The sequence below is a fragment of the Geotrypetes seraphini genome, chromosome 2 (assembly GCF_902459505.1).
Source record: "Geotrypetes seraphini chromosome 2, aGeoSer1.1, whole genome shotgun sequence".
Classification (NCBI taxonomy): Eukaryota; Metazoa; Chordata; class Amphibia; order Gymnophiona; family Dermophiidae; genus Geotrypetes; species Geotrypetes seraphini.
Window position 1 is genome coordinate 73,775,089 of NC_047085.1, and position 23,317 is coordinate 73,798,405.

At 43.2% G+C, this 23,317-nt stretch overlaps 1 protein-coding gene across 2 annotated transcripts in view; it reads right to left on the reverse strand.

The window, feature by feature from the left end:
• Positions 1-23,317, reverse strand: part of DPY19L4 (dpy-19 like 4) — a 147,206-nt gene that overhangs the window by 17,183 nt on the left and 106,706 nt on the right. For both annotated transcript variants that reach the window (XM_033933176.1, XM_033933177.1), the window contains exons 14-17: positions 15,152-15,272; positions 14,387-14,443; positions 7,158-7,240; positions 1,771-1,903 (exon numbers count right to left, since the gene is read on the reverse strand). In XM_033933176.1, coding sequence (XP_033789067.1) covers positions 1,771-1,903; positions 7,158-7,240; positions 14,387-14,443; positions 15,152-15,272 — 394 coding nt within the window. The remainder of the gene's footprint in view (positions 1-1,770; positions 1,904-7,157; positions 7,241-14,386; positions 14,444-15,151; positions 15,273-23,317) is intronic.

Below are 23,317 nucleotides of genomic sequence, written 5' to 3' on the forward strand. Positions count from 1 at the left end.
GCTGTTATCAGATGAGGAGAGGAGATCCTTATCTCCTTGAAAGCTTAAACCTCAGTAAATCAATTCATCTATATGTTACAAGTAGTCTTCGTCATTTTTGCTACTCCAGACTAACACAACTATTCTCTGAAAAAGTACAGCTAAATAATAATAGTTATTTTTCAATATCATTACTCTTATTTTACAGTAAAGAAAAGGTAAACCACACTGTCCCACATAAATCTGTAGTAGGAATAAACTGAGGCAACAAAGTTTGAAGAGGTCTCAGATTATCTCTGATGATCAGAGCCAAAGTGGTTGTTGAGAGGGTTCAAAGAGGTCAACACACACTGGTTCCAGTTTAACTATTAGCACCCAAGATGAGATTTTGCACTTGTAGGGGGCTAGTTCCCTAATACACTGGACCACTGTGCAACAGCAGTCAAAAAAGGCCAAGAACAGAAAACAAATTAAGGCAAAAGAACCAACTTTTCAAAATGACCTGGGTGCAAAACCCAACAGAAATGACCCATTCCTGGACACAGTTGTGTACTACGGAGGGTGGGGAGTAGGTGTCACTACCTCTCCTCCTCTCTGCTCCCCAACCCTCACATACCTCTTGGAAATATTGGTGGCGTGAGCAGCATTTTCTACATCCTGCCCACCTTGGTTTTCTTCTGATGTCACTTCCTGGTTGCAGGACCAGGATATGTGGTCAGAAGGGAGCTGAAGCCAGCATGAGCAGGAGATAGAAGATGCTGCTCATGCTTGTGATTACACTTCTCCCTCCGAATCCATGGTTTCAATATCCGCGGATTTGGTTATTTGTGATTTTTATTTTTTAAAAAAAAGCTAATTCCGGACCTTCCCCGCCTCCCTCCCGGCATCCCAGACCTTACCTGGTGGTCTAGTGGGCTTTAGGGGCAGGAGCGATCTTCCTACGCTCCTGCCCCATGCAGATCACTCATAGAAAATATGAGTGATCTGCACAGGATAGGAGCATAGGAAGATCGCTCCAGCCACGAAAGCAGGATCTTCAGGCACCGGCAAGTCCTGTGGGTTGGTGCCGGTGCCTTATTGGGTAAGGGTTTGGGCAGGGGAAGGCGTTGGCGGAGGGGGGTGATGCCAGTTCGCGGGTGGGGGAGGGGGGCTCGCAAATCGAGTCAATGCTCGGTTTGCGAGCCACGATTTGCTTGAGTGTTTTGCTCGTCTTGTAAAACACTCGCAAACCGTGTTACTCGCAAACCGAGGTTTGATTGTACTTTCAGCTTCTCAGTAATTTAGTGTTCACTGGTAACCAAGTAGCTCTCACTTTCTCTTCAGTCTCTCAGGAAACCACTCCAGGACTGCATAGCTGCTCTGATAGGCTCATTCCAGGCCACAAAAAGTAACCAGTTTCTACTTCAAACAATTTCAGTTGGAAATCTAGAATTAAGGAATGGCCTGTCCATTGCTGCTTTTGGACCAAATAAATGAACAAATTAATATAAGTAGTTTCTTCACACTATGAGGCTGAAGGGTGTTATGTGGCAGTTTTTTTGGCACATGTTTCTTTAAATGGCAATTTAGTAAATTAAGAATAAAAATGACAGAGCTTAGAGCAGATCAGAAATGGACACAATCAACCAATAAACAAGAAAGATGGGCTTGTAGGACTCGAGGCTACACCGATATTTTCAACATTTCCCCCCCAACTTGCTCAGTAATTTAACTGCAATTCATGCATCACACAAACAAGCAAGGAATGAACTGCACAACACAATGAAGTGATAGGGTAGAATGTTCTCTTACGTTTTCATTTCTCTTCATGAGGTCTTCATTGGTATACAGAGGTAGACTGGTAACTTTCGAGCCAGTACACAGCTTTATGGCACCCATCAGCTGTGGACTTCCTGCAAAGACAGCAGCCAACGGAGCTTCTCGCCTACAAAGCAATAACACCCGTGTGAGACTGTAAGCTGGGGAGTCAATCAGGGAATCATAGTAGATGACGGCAGATAAAGACCCGAATGGTCCATCTAGTCTGCCCAACCTGATTCAATCTAAAAATTTGTTTTTTTGGTTTTTTTTGTAGTATGGTTAATCTTCAACTTTAGGAGTACTTGGAGAAACCTATAGCTCAGTAACTCCACATAAATCAGAGAAACCCATTGAGTCAGTCAGAAATTATAGCCTTCTTGTACTTCACTGGTTGTCAGTTGTCTCTTTTTATTGTGAACCGCTTAGAACTGTTATGGTTTTGCAGTATACAAAAATAAAGTTATTATTATTAAATCAAATCAATGGACAAAAGAAACCTCTATAGCATTATTGCAATTCAGGGATGCAGAGGCAGTACTGCAGATCCAGGCTCAGATTTCTTGGCCACTGGGATAGAACAAGCCTGGATATGCCCTAGAAGTGGTACACTCAGGCCTTGTGAGGGGGGGGGAGCTGGGAAGGAAGGGTATTGCAGCAGAGTAGTGAGTAGTGACCTACAGAGTAGTGAGCGTCATCGAGGGCACACTATAGAGGAGGTACATCAGCCAGCGAGAGCTCTCTGAGCCCCAGGTGTTTACTCCGAGATATGAGGCAGCACACAGTGACAACCTCTCATATGAGGAAAGACTAAAAAGATTAGGGCTCTTCAGCATGGAGAAAAGAAGGCTGAGAGGAGGACTGAAGTCTATGAAATCCTGAGTGGAGTAGAATGGGTACAAGTGGATCGATTTTTCACTCTCAAAAATTACAAAGACTAAGGGACACTCAATGAAATTGCAGGGGAATACTTTTAAAACCAATAGGAGGAAATATTTTTTTTTTTACTCAGAGAATAGTTAAGCTCTGGAATGCATTGTCAGAAGTTGTGGTAAGAGCGAATAGCTTAGCTAGTTTTAAGAAAGATTTGGACAGTTTCCTTTAGGAAAGGTCCATAGTCTGTTATTGAGAAAGACATGGGGGAAGCCATTACTTGTCCTGGATCAGTAGCATGGAATGTTGCTACTCTTTGGGTTTTGGCCAGGTACTAGTAACCTGGATTGGCCACCGTGAGAACGGGCTACTGGGCTTGATGGACCATTGGTCTGACTCAGTAAGGCTATTCTTATGTTCTTAAACCAAAACATGGTGAGGGTAACTCTATAATAGAATGCCCACTATGGGTGCTAGATATGATGCCTATTTTAAGGCTGTTCTATAAAGAATGGTAGGTGCCTAAGTTTCTTTATAGAATACTAGCACAAATGGCCTAAAATACACATGTATGAAGGTATGATCACATACAACAACCAGAGAGCTGGATGTCAACACATATCTACGTAACAGCATTCTATGATTTACATGTACACCTATATGCTCAGCTCAAACTCTGCTCAGTAACAAAGTGCATAATAACATAAGAATAGCCATATTGGGTCAGACCAATGGTCCATCTAGCCCAGCATCCTGTTTCCACAATGGCCAATTCAGGTCACAAGTACCTGGCAAAAACCCAAATACTAGCAACATTCCCTGCTATTGATACTAAGGCAAAAAGTGGGGAGTGTGTGGCACAGTGGTTAAAGCTACAGCCTCAGCACCCTGAGGTTATGTGTTCAAACCCACGCTGCTCCTTGTGACCCTGGGCAAGTCACTTAATCCCTCCATTGCCCCAGGTACATTAGACAGATTATGAGCCTGCCAGGACAGACAGGGAAAAAATGCTTGGGTATCTGAATTCATGTAAACCATTCTGAGCTCCCCTGGGAGAATGGTATAGAAAAGTGAATAAATAAAGTGGCTTCCCTCATGTCTGTCTCAATAGCAGACTAGGGACTTTTCCTCCAGGAACCTGTCCAAACCTTTTTTTAAACTAGTTATGTTAACCACTGTTACCACATCCTCTGGCAAAACGTTCCAGAGCTTAACTATACTTACCGAGTGAAAAAGTATTTCCTCCTATTGGTTTTAAAAGTATTTAATGTAACTTCATCAAGTATCTTCTAGTCCAGTGTTTCTCAACGCGGTCCTTGCCAGTCAGGTTTTCAGGATATCCACATTTAATTTGCATAAACCTGATTTGCATACACTGCCTCCATTATATGCAAATGTCTTTCATGCATATTCATTGTGGATATCTTGAAAAACCTGACCGGCAAATCCAGGACTGAGTTGAGAAAACACTGCTCTAGTCTTTGTAGTTTTTGATGGATAAAAAAAATTTGATTCACTTGTACCCGTTCTATATCACTTAGGATTTTGTAGACTTCCAAGTCTTATCAAAATACTAAGGGGCTCATAATCGAAAGAGAAATACGTCCCAAAACTGGCCTAAGTCAGCACTTGGACGAACATTTCTCAAATACGTCCAAGTGCCGATAATAAAAACGGGTTTTGGACGTATTTCTAAATGACCTAGGCCTTCATAGTGCCATTGAACGACCAAAGCTAAATGGGGCGCTTCAGGAGGAGTGTCGAGGGTGGGAGTTGGGCGGGATGTGGGCTGGCTTAGACTTAGTTGTACAGAATAACCAAAAGTTATACAGCCCACGATCGACGGAACTTGGACGTTGTGACTTAGACCATGTAAAACTCACCAGATAAGCACTGAAAACACCTAATACAGACCCTCACACACACTACCCCAGTGATCACCGACCCCCCCACCCCCATAAAAATATTACTCACATCTTTAAAATTCAGCCTCCAGACCATCATCACCTGGCCGCCTGGCATAGGAAAGCCTAGTCGTCCAGCACAGCGGCAGCTTAAGTCGTCTTGGGGGTGGGTTAGGGACCCATAGAGAGGAGAACCTATGCCCATAAGCCCCTGTAATCACTGCCTTGATACTTAAAACATGTGCACTGTCCTATACACCCCAAAACCCTTTTTTACTGGCATATAAGTGGCTCCTGCAGCCATAAGGGCTAGTGGGGTGGTAGATAAGTGGGTCTAGGGGATTCTGGAGGTAGTTTAGGGGGCTCACCGTGAACTATAAGGGAGCTGTAGTGAGGAGAAGACATGGCACCCTTTCTGTGAAGTTCATAGCAGTGCCCTGTAAGGTACCCCACTCTTTAGGTGGCATGTTTGGGTGTGCAGTCCATCACTTTTCAGACCCCTCCCATGTCCAACAGGGCTTGTTCTAGGCATTTTGGACTTGGGCGGAAAGTTGGACAAAAATGTGGTATAAAGATGGACGATTTAGCGGCTTGAACAATCAGATTGGCAGGACATATAATTACACGATTTTTGAAACGAAAAAAAAAAGTTGGACGTATTTTTCGAAAATGTGTCTTAAGCTGTTTTTTTTACTTTGAACGACTTGTGAAATGGACGTAAACGGACTTAGATGTCCCTTTCGATTATGCCCCTCCATGCGTATTACAGCAATAAAATAGGGGTAAGAACAGAAATAAAAACAGAATTAAAAACAACAGTATTAAACAGACGAAATATACTCAGACGAGCAAGACACAAAATAAATGTAATAAAAACAGACGAAATATACTCAGACGAGCAAGACACAAAATAAATGTAATAAAAACAGACGAAATATACTCAGATGAGCAAGACACAAAATAAATGTAATAAGAACAGACGAAATATACTCAGACGAACAAGACACAAAATAAATGTATTAAGAACAAAAGGATGGGGGGAGAACTACAATAAATACAGAAAAGAAAACATATATGTGAAAAAACAAAAGGACTAAGGAAAGAATAGTAGCATAGTTAGCCCAAAAGCATCAATGAATAAGAAGCTTTTTAAAGCTCCTTTAAATTTATCTAAGTTCTGCTCTGCCCGAAGATAAGTGGGTAATGCGTTCCAGAGTGTGGGTGCGGTAACTGAGAATATTGTTGTTCAATCATATCTTCCCTTAACCGTCTCTTTTCAAACTGAAGAGCCTCAACCTCTTTAATAATAATAATAATAATAACTTTATTCTTATATACCGCCAACAATCTTGCGACTTCTAGGCGGTTTACAGCAAAGAATATTGCAATGTACATCTGATAGTAACAGCATTAATGATAATAACAACAGTTATGTATTGTAGGGTCATGAAGTACCTTGCGGTTTGCACAGGGTTGGAAGTTAGTGATTGGGGTTAACAGTTTACAAGAACAGATTTGGGGAGTGATTACGAGGGGGGTTATTGTCCTTTAGTCTTTCCTCTTACGAGAGACCTCCATCCCACTTATCTTGGTTGCTCTTCTTTGAATCTTTTCTAATTCTAATTCTGCTATATCTTTTTTGAGATATGGCAACCAGAATTGAACACAATGCTCAAAAGGTGAGTTTGCACCAAGGAGCAATACAGAGGCTTTAAACATTCTTAGTATTATTTATCATCCCCTTTCTAATAATTCCTAGTACATTGTTTGTTTTTTGGCAGCCACTGCACATTGGGCAGAAGGTTTCAGTGTATCGTCTATGGTGACACCTACTCATTACAAAAATAATAACAGCAATCAAGTTAAATACTCCTTACAACCATATATCAGATTTCCATATCTAACATGTAGCATAACTGGCCACCATAACTGGCCACCATAACTATGTGCACATCAGGATAGATCAGGAGATACATTGAGGGGATCACCAAGGGTTTTCTGTGGATTTACTTTTCTTTCTCTGTTCATCACCATCTAGGAGCCTTGCTGGCTTGAGGCTCCTAAATGAATTATGAAGTGTGACCCCCAAGTGAGGGTTCAGCACAGTCATAGCAGATAAGACTGACCCAGATGGCCAGAGTATCTAAACTGAGATGATAGTATCCAAACTGAGACTCCCTGCATCACAGTGTGGGAAACTACTGCTTACCCTGGGATCAGTAGCATAGAAATTTGCTACTATTTGGGTTTCTGCCAGGTACTTGTGACCTGGATTGGCCATTGTTGGAAACAGGATACTGGGCTAGATGGACCATTGGTCTGATCCAGTATGACTATTGTTTAATGCTCATCTTTAAAAATAATAATTCCTCCTTTTAGGGGAGACATAAGAATAATCATCCCACTATTTACTTCTAGTATACAAGTGAATATTTTACACAAACACCATTTATGAAACAGAGAAACATTAATTCCTGAGGTCAGCCAGAGTGACTTGTGTTAGACAAACGAAACAGCAATATTTGATTATATTTTATATTTCCTTTGGTGATATAAAACATAAACAGAGTGAAACTAATTGTGAAGAAAGCTGCTGTTACTCACTTTATCCACCTCATGAGCTCTATGGTATCCAGGTCATAGAATTCTCTCAGCTCTGAGAGTTCCATCAGTATTCTTGGAAAATGCTGGAAGAAATCATAAGACCACCATAAGAAATTAAACGAAGGAGAACATGTCGGACTACACAGTTTAATATGTTACCCAACACTATAGGAGTCATAAAAAAAGGCCCCATGTCATAAAACACAAAAATTTCAATCAAAAAGGCTAGAAGCCCCATAACGAGTGTTCAGCCTATTGTGAGATTATTTACTGAGAAAATTCATCCATGTACCACATTCTTTTCCTCTTTCTTTTTTTTTAATAAGATTTTTCACATTGTGGGAACGCAATAGAGCCCAACGAAGATGGCAGCATAATTTCACTGCTCTTTTTATTTTATGACTAGAATCAAGTCAAACTTGCTAAAAGAGAGTCTATTTTATCAGCAAATCTGAAATTTAATCAATTTCATAGATGGCTTCATCCAAAATGGTAAAAGACAAACCGGAGCCACATCTCCCTCTAAAATGCCTCTATTGAATCTAGAAAATTGTGTCTCAATGGAAACAGTAGAAATCAAAGCGCTAAAAGAAATCATGTACGATATCAAAGAAGACACAGCGGACACAAAAGAACTATCAAACCTGGCAACTAAATTCTCCCAAGTCAAGATTCGTATTATTAAATTTATAAACCAAATCTGCCATAGCTGAGGAGAGCATTAAGACGCTGCAAAGACAAGTGAAAAGCATTCCACAGCTGCTCCAGGAACTCAAGGACATAAACAATCGCGCTAGTAGAAACAACATAAGAATTAGGCCTTCTGCAGGGCAGAGAGGGCCAAGATTTATCAAAATTCATTGATAATCCAATTCCATCATTGCTAAACATAAAATTTGACAAATGGGTAGAAATAAAATGAGTTCATCTTACTTCGGCCTCAAGACCTTGTTCTAGCAAATATCCTCAGCTAATTATAATGAAACTGCTGTGATATTCACAATTAACAGAAATCACACAGAAAGCAAGAATGTCACCTCTAAAATATGAAGGTAACAGCCTTCTTTATTCCTGATATTAGTAAATGTACAGCAACCACGAGGAAGAACCTTCTAGAATTCAGACTGCAGCTGAAAAAGATGGGTGCTCGACTTGATATCTATTACCTGGCAAGAATGAGAGCTACCTTTCAAAATCAAGCGAGGGACTTTTTCAGTCCTACTGCACTCAATACCTTCGTTGAAGAAAGAAGTACAACACCAATAGACATCGTTTGAAATATAAAAGGTAACTTTAAATCTGCTTTCATTACTATCATCAATGCCAAGCGATTACCTAAGGACTCTAACACAGGCCCCTTTTTACTAAGCCGCGGTAGAGGTTTCTACCGAGGCCCAGAGCACTAAATGCGCCGGATTCTATGAGTGTCGGAGAATTTAGTGCTGCGTTAGAAAACTCTACTGTGGCTTAGTAAAAGGGGGGGGGGGTGTTAAATCCTTTTGATACTTCTCATCTTAAAAGAAATATACATTAGATTCTCAGTTATCCAGCAACAATGGGGATTGGTAGATGCTGGATAACTGTAGTTTCTGGTTGATTCCCCCACCCCCTCCAGCATCTGTTCCTCCCTTCCCACCCTCCTTTCTGGTCACTTTCTCTCCTCCCACCCCTTATGGAGTCCAGCATCCATCTCTTCTCCCTTTCACCCTGCTAGACCTGCTGGATTCTCCCCCCCCACACCATATACTTTTGGTCTACCTACTCCCCCAACCCTCCACCGGATCTATCCTCCCTCCACACGAGTCTGGCCTCCTGGACCCCCTCAATTACACGAAGCAGCAGCGGCAGCCAATCAGCAGAGGAAGCACTATAAATGGGTTGGTTGTGGCCAGCTCTGGGAGGGCCTTTTCTCTGCTGCGTTGGAAGCGATGTGGCAGAGGAAAAATCCTGCCGGGCCTGACCGTGAGCAGCCTGTTTACAGCACTACCTCTGCTGACCATCTGCCACTGCTGCTTTGGGTAAGGGAGGGGGGATTGGTGGGTCAGGACCGCTGCCACTTCAGGTAAGGTAGGGATGGGGTGTTGGTGGGTCAAGACTGTTGCCACTTCAGGTAAGAGAGGGAGGGAGAGAGGGTAGTTAGTGGGTCAGGACCGCTGCTGCTTTAGGGCTGGAGGGAGGATGATTTTTAAAAAGTATTTTTTGCTGATTGGGTGAGAGAGTGCCAGTTGCTTAAGTACCAGTTAATTGAGATTCTACTGTAATGTTATATCATGTGGCCTTTATCACATGATCCTTTTACGAGCACATTCTCTATAAAGGGTAATTACAGTATAAACACCATCCTCACTATTGCCACTTAATAAAGTATATTAACCACCATAAATACTCACTACAGAAAGATTTATATCATGAAACAAATCAAAAATTTTCATTACTCATGACTATGAGACTCTTCTCTGAATGTCAAGGGAATTAATACAATAAAGCAAAGGAAGATTCTTACATTCTTATCTGAACTAGCTCTTGACATAATTCTTCTATAAGAAACTCATTTAAACATAATAGACTCTAGCAAATTGAAAACTGGACTCTTCCTCCATTTTATTCACCTGCTGAAAGAAAAGAAAATGGTGTGGCTACTTTAATAAGAAATAGAAAAGATATTACAGTGATATCATCTACCCATAATTCTCGTTGCAGATGGCTCAAAGTGAAAATTCGTATTAACCAACAGCAATTGTCAATAATAAATATATAAACTCCAAACCTGGACTGTCCTGAATTCTTTGGCAATGTTGCAGTTCAACTTTTATTAGACACTACTTCACATCACATAATAGGAGATGACTTCAGGTTCTAGTATAATGAACTTGATAGATATTCTAAAGCTTCTTATAGAAAGCCAAAATCATAGTATACCTTAAATGATATTGTCCCTATTAGATTTAATAGACTCTTGGAGATTAATGTACCCTTCTGAAAAGCAATACTCATTTTATTCATCATCACATCTTTCTTATTCCAAAATAGACTTATTCCTAATCAGCAAATCACTATGTCCATTTCTACACGATTCTGCAATAAAAGAAATATCCATCTCTGATCGAGCAACTATTGTTCTTTAATACATCCTTAAATGAAAATGGATTTAAAGAATTTATAGATAACTCTATAAAATATTTTTTTACGATAAATAAGCCAGACGATACTAATTGGACGCATATAGAATGTAGTAGGGATGTAGTAGAGAAAGACACAGTGACAGAATTTTTCAGTGTCTCCATCTCCACGGATAACCACGGGAAACCATCCCCATGTCATTCTTTAAGGAGAGAAGAAAGAATCAGTATGAATGGGCACAGCCACTAACCCTAAAGCTTTGCATTGAAGAATGCTTGTGTAGAAGGACTGCAGTTGAGATAGACACTAAAGAATGACACGGGATGGTTTCCCACAGTTATGGAGACGGTGACAAATTCCGTCACCATGTCATTCTCCATGCTTTTAAGGCATGAATAAGAGGAAACATAATATCCTTTTCAGCTAATGCTAAAAAGGAAAGGAAAAATGAGCTTAATACCATAGAAGCTGAAATAAAAACCAAGGAAGAATTGCATCAAAAGGACACCAATAATAACTTTTATTAATTCTATTCTGAGCAAATCTGCTGCCCAATCAGTTTTTATTCAAGCAGCTAAACACTACTCAGAAAATAACAAAAATGCATGTCCAAAGCTGGATTCTGCAAATAGTGCAATTATCAGCAGCTACCTATAAAACGGCCGCCGATCACATGTCATCACATAATGGCGCTGTTTGGAGAATTGCGGCTCGTGACATGTAGGCACCATAAATGTGGGAATATGTGGTGCAGTGGTTAGAGCTACAGCCCCAGCACTCTGGGGATGTGGGTTCAAATCCCACACGGCTCCTCGTGATTCTGGGCAAGTCACTTAATCCCCCAGTGCCTCAGGTACATTAGATAAGAGTGAGCCCGATGGAACAGATAGGGAAAAATGCTTGAGTATCTGAATAATTTGTAATCTGCATAGAATTGTAGCATATGCAGAATATAAATTTAAAAAAAAAAAAAAAAAAAAATGTATGCCAGGATTTTAAAGACTTACATTTCTGGCACCTACCTTTCATGAGAATCACATCTACAGAGGTGCCTAAGATCACTTCCAATGTTAACCATGCCTACAATGGCCTTAGGAGGGACAATGACAGTTTTTTTTGGTGCCTATGGGCACGTCCATTTTATTTAATGGCGTTTTAAGTGGCATAGTCAATTACTGCACCAATTGAATCAATTAAAACATACCCCCCTTTTATCAAGACTTTTGTGGGGTGGGGGGTCTGTAAACACTGGAGGAATGTGTGTGTGTGTACATGGTACGTGTGTTGTTGGGGCGGCGGCTGACTTGGCTCAGGAGCTGAGAGGTCGTGCACATGCTTGTACAGGATGGTGGGTGGCTTGAATCGGGAGCCGGGAGGCGCTGGCAGACGGCAGAGGCATCGGCCGAAGCGAGAGGGCAGCCACACGGGGATTCCGAGGGAAGGAAGCCATCCCGCTTAAGGGGATAAGGCACCCACAGGCAGGTACCCACCCCTGGGCCACCATAGCAAACTTTGGTTGTAGAACGAATCGTCTGAGTTTGCATTATGGCCTATGGGAAACTTTGCTTTGATATACAAGTGCTCTGGCTTAAGAGCATGCTTCTGGAATGGATTATACTTGTAAACCAAGGTACCACTGTATCCTAATATATCAAATCGAATGGACATTCCAGATTTAATCATCCTAAGTAAAAAAGTAAATGCATCTAAAGATGTTGCATCAAAATGGTACAAACATATATAGTATGTGTCTCTTGCTTAGGTGTATGTGTTTCTTTATAAAATGGCCCCTTAAAAGCTGCAGAACTCAGACATTTTTGAAGCTGTGGACATTCATGCCAGCTCAGGAGCAGGTGCAAATATTTGCAAGAATATCTTTATTTTATAAAGTATGCGCAGATTCTGCCCAAGCTCTAACACAAACGCACATTATTGTCACTGCATGTACGTTTACACGGGGCATAATTTTATAAGTGGCATTTTTCATATATAAGTTTGCATACACATGCAAAAAAGCCATTATAAAATTAACCCCATAATGAGTAAATAAATTGACATCACAGAGAATAAGGGGGCTTGTGCTATTTATCATGCATTAAATCACATTAATGAGGCTCTTAAGGTAAGTGGCATTTTTGTAAGTTTATATCTTTTTTGTTGGACATAAGAGAAATCCTTGTAGATTAATAACGACACAAAACACATTACATGCTTTAGCTGGCTTATACTCCTTGTTGAGAAGTCCTCTGAAGAAAATATAAGATCCCAGCAGTGTAACCTAAAGCAGAAGCTGTTCTCCAGTTCCATGTCTTTTGCTGGAAAGATCTGTGACCTCTGCCCATTGCTAACATAGGACTAATTACTGGAAATGTCTTCAAGCTTCAGAACAGTAACTTTTGCAAAAGTTGTGAGCCTTATGTTTTGCCAAAGATGGTCCTGGAGATCTGGTTCCCCCAAATCAGAGCACAGTATGCCACAGAGAAAAAAAAAAAAATCAGAACAGCAGGCGTAAAGGATTACCATGTTATTACTTCCAGGAAGTGCCTTGTAAAAGTCTTCATACCCTTATTCATTTTTCACATTCTGATGTCTAAAAATACAGTTCATAATGCTTTATAGTAGGAGTGCTTCACTAATCTACATTAGACTTTCAAAGTGAAAGAACAAATGTAAAATATTGAAAAAGTAATTAAGAATCAGAAACCAAATAGTTTTGACGGCAAACATCATCATGCCCCTGAATTCCGTATTTGGTGGAAGTCCTTTTTGCTACACTCATGACCATGAGTCATTTAGGATGTGTCGGCCATTTTTGCCTACCTTTCTTGGTGGAATAACTCCTGCTTTTTAAGTTGGTTGGGAATCATTCATGAACCCCATTCTCCAAGCCTTGTCATTGCTGAAGAAATCATGTACTGAATTCAGGTCTTGGCTTTTGACTGCACCACTTGAGAAGATTCACTCTCGCTTTGCTGAGCCACCCTAATATTAATTTTTCTTTGTACCTGAAGGCTGAACCTTCTGACCAGTTCTAAGTCTATGACACAAAGGAACAGATTTGTCTGTAATTTGTACTATCCATCTTCCCTCCTGCTCTTCACAAGACCCTCACTGCTGACCAACAACCTATTGCTTCTACTACTATGCTTTCCTGTAAGGATTGTGTTAGCAGGGCAATGTGCCACGCTTGTTTTAATGCCACAAATATCGCTTACCATAGAGACAGAAGAGTTCCATTTTGGTCTCAGCAAACTGAAAAATCTTCTCCCACATGCATGCTGTATCCCCTAAGTGCTTCTTACAAACATTAAGTGGCATATCATATGGATTTCTTCAGCAATGGCTTCCTTCCTGCTACCCCTCCCATATGGGTCATTTTAATCTAACAATCTTGAAGGGTCAATATCTTCCCCATTCTCAGTTACAGACCTCTGTGGTAGTTTTAAAATAACCTTAGACCTCACAGAGACTTTTACCAATTTCTTTAATCCACAGTTACTAACTTTGGGGGACAGCCTGACTTGAGGCAGTGTTTTAGTGATGCCAAACATTTGCCCACTTTATAGTCACAGATTCAAGGGATAATCAAATAATTGGAAAATTTCTTATAGCTTTTCTCCAATCTGCACCTTTGAATAACTTTACCTTGGAATCCTTTCAGTAACTCTTTGTTTGCCATGTTTAGATTTTTGATTCAAATTTACTTCATACAACAGAAACCGCACGGTTCTTTATCCAGGAATATTTGAAACTGGCTCAGCTAATATGATTGGCCTCTCTAAACATATTGTGGGCCTTAAAGTAATTTTTGGAAATAGAGTTATTTTGGATTTGTTATAACAAAAGGTGTGAAGACTTCTGCAAATCAATACTTTTTTTTTTTTGGGGGGGGGGTTTAACTTAACATTTCCGTGAGTAAGGAAACTTTGTGTAGTTCAATGAAAAAAATTCCTACTTTAATGCATTTTACAGTAGATTTTTGATAGCAGAATGTGAAAAACATACAAGGGTGTGAATACTTTTACAAGACATTGTTCTCTTGGATATCAGGCATTTATTACAAAAGAATAAAAGGATACTGTGTAGCAAATCTGACCAGTTATACTCACCTCTCTCCACAAGCTGAAACCTATGACAGTGGGTACTGCGGTGCTCAGAATTACAGCCTACAGTAAAATCAAACAAAAAAAGTTAATTTAAAACACTGGCAGGAAGAAAATCAGACAATTGCACTATTCAATACATTTTGTGTAAATGTCTTATGATAAGAGTTTGCAAATATTTAAGCTTTGGCTTGTTTCAGATTTTTAAAAAAAAATGTAACACTATAGCATTATGTTGAGTGATACTTTAAGTACCATATGAAACTCTGCTCCATAACGCCCTTGGGGGGGGGGGCAGGGGATATCACATTATCCAAGGCCTCTCATTCCTTCTGTTGAAAAACCTTCCACAAAAAAAGTAAAGGGGAATATTAAAAATAAACACACTGGTCTGTGTTGGATGGCTGAAAACAGAGACCAGGTTTCTGGTCTCAGCCTTGGCTTCTGCTCTTGAAGCCTGGAGGAGCTGGTGGAGCTATGAGAAATGAAGGAGGGAGTTTTTATCATAAGGGACCAACACCTTATGTGGAACTCAAGAGTGCATATGAACTAGGGTTCAACTAGATCCATGATTTGTGGCCCTCTATATATTAGCTGGGCTATAGAGAAATGTAGGAGTGATCATATTAGGTACAACTCATGATTGTCATTAATGTAGGTCCTGTAAATACATACAGATATGGCTGAAAGGTCAGGTGTGGTGGAAAGTGAATGATAGCAAATCCTACCACACCTACATTTTAAGAAAATGTTCTAGCACAAAGCACTCACCAGTAATACAGGCTGAACGGATTTCAATCTAATCCACTTGAAGAGAGTCATCCAAAGCTCGGGAGAACATACCCCAAAAGCAGCAAGCATGCAGACGTATGGTGTCCACAAGTACTTCACGCTAAGGAAGGATGAAACAATGGTAAACATGAGACCCTGAATTCTGTTCAGTCACATCCTTCTGACCTACCACAGTTTCGGCCTAGTTGATGAGTATCCAATGCTTATCAGAAAATGCCAATGCCTTCGTTTATTAAAGGTTTCTCCTACCGTATAGGAAAAGCTCTTGTTATATCAGGCCCTGACATTTTGAAATAGCCAAGGATCATTTTAAAATCCCTGAAGACATGGGGAAATGAAAGTCAGACTCAGCCTTCTACAGACTTATCTATAGCTCCTTCTCTGCAGATCTGCAACTGGACCTTTGTTAGGCTCAAACTCCATAAAGCAATAAGTGTGTTAAATTAGAGGTTGCTAGGATCAAAGTCAGTGACTTCATCATCAATGGAATCTTGAAAGTCAGCAGATTAGGTATAGCTGCCACTGCTGATATAGATTCTATAATGTGTGCAAGTCCACAGCAAAGCAACAGAAGAAAAATCACTATAGCCTTCTTCTGTCTACATCATATTCAGAAACAACAACAAAAAACACTTGCCCACATCTTCCACAGTCCCAAACCTGGAAATCAGCTTACATTCTCCAAACTGGTTATAGACTTCAGCATATCCAATGTCATACTGGGTCAGACCAAAGGTTCATCAAGTCCAGCACTGTGCCCCCAACAGTGGCCAGACCAGGTCACAAGTACCCAGCATGATCCTTAAGAATACATTCAGTCCTTCCTACTCATAGTAAAGGTAAGAAGTGGTTTTCCCCAAATCTGACTGGCTAATAATAGCTTATGTCTTTTTCCTCCAAGGACTTTATCTAACCCGTTTTTAGTATAAATCATGTTTTATTGGCACACCATCAATAAACACACAAGACAACACGACCATACAACAAGGTCGCGAACATCAAATGTACCATCAAACACATTTTCACCCCAACCAAAGAATCCCCCAATCCCCACCCACTCCAAATCCCAAACCCCCACCCCAACCCAAACCCACACCATGAGACCCATTCCATACCCAAAACCCCCCAGCAAGAAAGGATTATGCTGAGCAAGCTGTTTGCTTATGCCGCTCAGCACAGATCAAACAAAACAAGAGATCCAATTCCCATCCTCCCACCCACAATGTGTAATCCCACCCTACCCCCTGAACTCCACATACGTCCAACCACTCATACCTACCTTTCACACTCTCTCAAACATCCACCCACCAACCCGGGGAAAACAGCTGAGAGCATAAGGTATCAACAACAGAGTGAATTCAAGACCAGACTTCTGGCCCTAGGGGAAAGCGAGGAAATGTAGGGGTCCCAGGTCTGCAGGAAAATCTTCGTCCGCCGGACAGATAATCGAGCATGGCGCTGCTCCAAGAGCATCAAATTATGAAAACGGTTCCTCCAAGCCCAGTAAGCAGGCGCTATATCTTGCGTCCAAACGCTAAGAATGATCTTCTTTCCTATAACAGCACCCTTCCGGATCAGCAACCGATGTCTCCGAGCAGGCACTCGCAAAGATTCATATCTATCCAAAAGCAAGCCTACCGGAGACATCGGAATAGCATGACCAACCAGCCGCTCCAAAAAGCGGAGTACGGCTCTCCAAAAGACTTTCACTCGAGGGCATCCCCAAAATGCATGAAAAAAGGAGTTGCAACCCAGTGTACACTTAGGGCAGATTGGAGAAGAAATGCCCCCAACCTTGTGGACCCGCTCTTGGGAAAAATACGCTCTATACACCACTCGAAATTGGCATTCCCTCAGTTCTGCACTAATAGAAATAGAAGAGATACGACCAATAAGGGAAGGAAAGTTCAGGGACTCACCAGGTATGCCCAGATCTCTACCCCAGCGGCTCTCCAGAGCCGTATAAGACTTCTGAGGAGTAAGCCTCCGCAAAGCCCCATGCAACGCAGACACCGTCAAGCCACAAGCATAAAATTGGGCAAAAAATTGACGAAATTGGTTACCCAGTCGGAACCGTAAGCCCGGGCGCGCCAAGGATCCCACATAATGATGAATTTGCCGGTACGCAAACAGACCTCCCACACCCAAAGAATGAAGCATGGGAAAATCTCCCCAAGGTCTCATCGCCCCTTCCACATCCAATAAATGCTCAAGAAGAAGAAACCCTTCTCCAGTCCATCGCACAAAGACCGAGTTATCACAGCCAGGCAGAAACTGCGGATTCCCCCGTATAGACAACTGATCCGAAACTTGATGGTCCCCCCCCAGTAACCCTACCAATGCCTTCCACGAAAAACGCCACGACCTAAGGATGAAACTAGAACGGAACGCGGGAGGCAAGAGGCGAACAGGTAACTGAGACAGCGAAAACAAGTGCCAAGGAGAGAAAAGAGCATGTTCAAAGTCCCGAAAAAGATAGTCATCACTCTGTAAGTACCAGTCACCCAAAAATCGCAACAAGCAAGCCAGATTATAGAGGCCAATATCCGGGAGCCCCGCACCCCCGACCCCTCCCGAGCCGAACAGATAAGAGATCGATATCTGAGACTTCTTGCCCTGCCAGAGGAATCGGGTCAGCTGCCTATGAAGCCGTTGAAGATCGCTACGACGCAGACAAAGAGGCAGCAACTGGAGTACATACAACCAGCGGGGAAAAATAACCATCTTATACAACTGAACCCTTCCATAAAAAGAGAGAGGTAAAGACATCCACTTTGCAAAACAACCCTCCGTAGCGGCCAACAAAACATCTACATTAGCACGATATAACCGTCCCACACTGCTCGTGAGTTGCACTCCCAAATATTTGAATACACCATCCGCCCACCGTAAAGGAAACTGCCCCGGCCACTCCAAGCGCACCGCCTCGGCCGTAGCTAATGCCAAAGATTTATCATAATTCAATTGGAAGCCCGAAAAATCGCCATACTCCGTAAAAAGCGACATAAGAGCAGGAAAGGAGTCCCACGGGGAGGTCAAATGAACCAACAAATCGTCTGCAAACGCCGAAATCTTAAACTCTCGGCCGCCAAGAGAAACACCCCGAACCGCCGGATTAGCAGAGATTTCGCGAATTAAGGGATCCAAGGTGAGTACGAAAAGAAGAGGAGACAAGGGGCAACCCTGTCTAGTACCCCGCTGAATTGGAAACACCGCCGAAGAAACTCCATTAACCAGCACCCTAGCCAGCGGATCATGATATAATGCAGCCACCGCATCACTAAAGAAACCTCCCATACCATAATGTTGAAGAGTACAAAACAAAAAATCCCACAAAACCCTATCAAAGGCCTTATGGGCATCAAAACTGACCAGCAAAGAAGAAACCTGCTCCCGCTCCACCCACTCCAGCGAAGTCAATATTGTACGTAAATTGCGAGTGGACGACCGTCCTTTGACGAACCCAACTTGAGGCTCCGCCACCAGAGAGGGCAAAATACCCGCCAACCGGTTGGCCAACAATTTAGCAAAGAATTTAGCTTCAGCATTCAACAGGGATATGGGGCGATACGAGGAGGCCTGTAATGGGTCCTTGCCGGGCTTAAGCAGAACCACAATCTGAGCAACCCGAAGAGAAGGCGGAAGAGCCCCCTCGCGTACCGCAGTGTTAAACACATCAACCAGAACCGGGGCCACGTCCGCAAGTAGAAGTCTATAGAATTCACTGCGAAAGCCATCGGGTCCCGCCGCCTTCTGCAGCGGAGAACTACCAAGAACCAGCGATAGCTCTTCAACTGTAAAAGGAGCTTGCAAACGCGCATTCTGAGCTTCTGTCACCACCGGATGAGAGACCTGATCCAAATAAAGATCACCCGCCAACGAAGAAACCGGTGGAGCAGCATACAACTCCTGGAAATAATGATGAAACACCGCCGCCATATCCTCATCTTTGTGGACCAAACCACCATCTGCCCGGCGGAGATGGAGAATTGGGGAAAACCCCTTAGCACGTCGAATCAAATTTGCCAGAAGCTTACCGCTCTTATTAGCATGTAAATACAGTTGAAATTTATAGTATGCCAAAGATTTCATTGCCCGATCATGTAATAGTTCCCGCAACGACAACTGCGAAGCCAATAATAACGCTCTATTGATTCCGGTGGGATGAGCCCCATAGCGGCGACGATCCTCCTGAACCTGGCGCTCCAGCCGGAGCACCTGACGGTCGCGCCTTTTTTTCTTTCGGCTAGAGTAAGCAATGATCTCACCCCGCAACACCACTTTAGCAGCCTCCCAGTAAAGAAATGCGTCACCCCTATGAGACGCATTGTGAAAAGCATAGTCCTTCCATTCATCCACCAGGAAAGCATGAAACTCCTGATCAGAATAGAGCGAGAGAGGAAACCGCCAATGAAAGCCCCCAGGGGTATCTCCAGGAAACTCTAAAATAAGAACAATCATAGCATGATCCGAAACATCATATCCCCCAATCTCCGCCGAGCTCACCTGCGAAAACAGGGAATCCGTGAGCAACCAATAATCAATACGGGACTGCGTTGCATGGGCACTAGATGTGTGAGTGTAGTCGCGGTCGCCAGGATGTAACACCCGCCACACATCAATCAAAGACATAGAAGAGGCAAACAAGGGAAGGCCTCTATTCGGGGCATACCTGTCGTGAGGAAGGGGATTAGATTTGTCAATAGTGGGATCAAAAGCTTGATTAAAATCCCCACCCAACACCACTGGAAGGTCCTGGTGAAGAAGTCTGGTAAGGGAACGCATAAAGGACCCATCCCAAGTGTTAGGAGCATATATATTACACAAGAGCAAATCCTGCCTATTAAGTGTCACTTTAGCAACCAGATAACGCCCCTGCGGGTCAGACCATACCTTATGGGTAGTCAAATGCAGACCCTTACGACATAAAATGACTACCCCCGCCTTCCGGTGCAGACCCGAAGACTCCAAGATCTCACCAACCCACCACCGGCAGAGTTTAGCATGTTCCGCAGAAGAGAGGTGGGTCTCCTGCAAAAATGCTATATCCACCTTTTGTCGATTCAATGCACTAAGAATTTTTTGGCGTTTAACAGGAGATGTGATACCATGGACATTCCAGGAAATAAACTTAATTACCATGAGTAGGAAAAGCTAAGAGAAAAAGAAAAATAGCTGAATAGACTACCGGGGGAACCGTCCCAGCCAGCGGCTCCTTCCCAGAGCAAAAAGTCATCCATAGTCCAAAAAAAAACACAAACACAGCCAAACACCAATACCCCGGGTCACACAACCACCTCCAGTCACACCCAAACACACCCTTCCAAACATTCCACACATACATACCCCCCTCCCCAGCCCAACCCCCAACCACTCAGCAGCCCTCCCCCCCCCCAACAACCTCCCAAACTCCCATCCCCAAATTTTCATGCACAGATCTGGGAGAAACCCAGATACCAATCACGCTGAAAAGCCCTCCCGAGCCCACCCCCCAACTTCCATAGAAACTAAACACAAACCCACGAAGAAGAAGTACTGGAAATTAGCCTAAAGACATATCTCAACAAATAAACAAGAATGCATAATTACTGCGGAGGAACAGGCAGTTATGCGGGGAAACATTCCCAATATAAGCCGCAAAAAAAGACAACATATCAATAAATAAAACAAAATAAATCCCCCTTATGTTGAGAGAAACCAAACGAGAGCTATGTCAAAAGCAGATGGAGGCACCATGGCAGAAAAGCACGCCATCTCCCACAGAGGAACAGCGCCCTATAATCCAATACACAGTCAAACAAGAACAGCAGGAACAAATCCAAAGGGCTGGAGTCCTCGGACATGGGTCAGGCAGAGAACCTGGCAGCAGCCCCCTAATCTCCAGCACCACCGCCCCACCGTCAGTCCATGGCAAAGTCCAAGGCAGCTTGCTAGCAGCATCAAAACAGCAAGAGATCCAGCCCAGTACAGTCCAGAAACCAGAAACCAGGAAACAGAGGACGATCAGGGGCTAGGCGCCGCTCCCGCCAGACGATGCACATAAGCCAAGGCATCAGCCGCAGAGTCAAAAAAGTGAGAGCGACCTTCATGTTGAACTTTGAGGCGTGCAGGATAGAGAAGCGCGAACTGGATACGCCGCTCATGGAGTTGACGGCAAACAGCGGCATATTCCTTTCTCCGGGCAGCCAATTGAACCGAGAAGTCCTGGAAGCACAAAATCTTCTGATTTTCATAGGTGAGGGGGCCTTTCGCCCGAATAGCCCGCAGGATCTCCACCTTGTGGGCATAATTCAACACCTTGAAGATTACCACTCTCGGACGGGTAGCATCTTGGCGGCGAACTCCCAGACGGTGCGCTCTCTCAATCCGCAGGGGCCCCGCAGTCGAAGGAAGCTGAAGAGACTGCACCAGCCAGGATTCCAAAAAGGAGTGCAGCTGCCCATCCAACACCGATTCGGGAACGCCCACAAGTCGCAAATTGCTGCGCCTGGAGCGATTCTCCAGATCCTCCACCTTAAGTTCCAGCTGGCGAATTTTGGAGTCCGCCGCTGTCTGAGCCTCCCTAGACTGCCCGGCCGAGTCCTCCAAATCAGACACCCTTTGTTGAAAAGATCCAAACTCCGCTCTAATATGGCTCACAGAAGCATCCAAGCCATCCAGTTTGTCGGAGAGCTTTTGAAGCTGAGAGGTAAGGGTGTCCTGTATCGCTGCTCTCACCTCCGTGATAACATCCGCCACCCACTCAGATCGTGGAGAAGAGGGAGACACGAGGGCAGGCTCCGCCATCTTGGGATCTGCTGCCCGAGGCTTCTCCCGCTCCTTGCGGGTCACTTTTGCAGCCATAGCGCCCCAAACCGAGCGCAAAACGCTGCCGGGACTTCCCCTCCGAAACCGGAAGTCGGGGAGAGCAGCCCGCGCCGATAGCAACGCCGGCCGAGATAAGAAAAAGCAAGCGGGCCCGGGAGCTCTTCTCGCGCACGTCGGCTCACCGAGACGGCATCACGTGATCCTATCTAACCCGTTTTTAAACCTAGCTATAATAGCTGCTTCCAGCACAAACTCTAACAACAAATTCTACAATTTAACAGTTTGTTGACTAAAAAAAAACAACAATACATTTTCTCCAATTTGTTTTAAAAGTGCTACCATTTAGCTTCATATGTCAACTGACTGCAGCCAATCACAGAGCGGTGCGGGACCAGGCAGGAAGTGCAAAGGTCGTGCTCTGGTGTTGTGCATCGTTCCGCAAAGAGAAAGGCAGCCGTCCAGCAGGAGACCGCGCTGGACCACCACCACTTTAAAAAGGTACTGGGGGAGGGGGGGGGCCGCGGTGTATTTGGTTCATAAGACACATCCCCTTTTCAACCCCCTTTTGGGGGGGGGGTGGAAAAAGTGCATCTTGTGGTCCAAAAAAATACAAGTACACTGTATATGGTAGGAATGTTGAGAGGTCTCCCATTTCTGGGAAGGGTAGAAGATGAGGTCTGAAGGATGGTTAATCATCTGTTACAGACCACACCTCTCAGGTTTGCTAGGATACTAGGTTAACACAAATATCCTTTTTAGATATAAGTCGCTGATCTTGCAGTTGCTATTAGCTGCTCCATTTATGCACAAGTATCCTTTATCCGAAATGCTCGGGACCAGCTTTTGGAATTTTTTATTTTTTGGAATGATGCTTCACCATTGGCCTTGGCGATTCTTGTTCATCATCTTCTACAGCCCTGCAGTCTTCTCTCTGCCGCCTCCTACCTTGCTGACATCGCTTCCTCTTTTCTTCTTAGCTGAACGTGGCAGAGGTGTATGTGTAGAGCTGCAGTGGGCGATGAGTGTGATGAGGGAACTGAATTACTATCAATGTGGAGTGAGTGACTTTGGGGCCAGGTTTCACTTTTAAAAAAATACAGATTAGTAATGCAACGTGTTAAAACAAAATAAAAAAATATATATAAAAAAGCAATTTTTGGAGCTTTTCGGTTTTTAGAATTTTGGATAAAGGATCTTGTACCTAAATATACATGGCTTCAATAATTTTCAGATACTATTGAAGGTTGTCGCCCTATTCAAGGGGGTGCTGAAAAGTTCTCAGCCCAACCAACCAACTTCTTAAATTCTGAGTGTTATTTTGCCACGGTACTGAAAAGT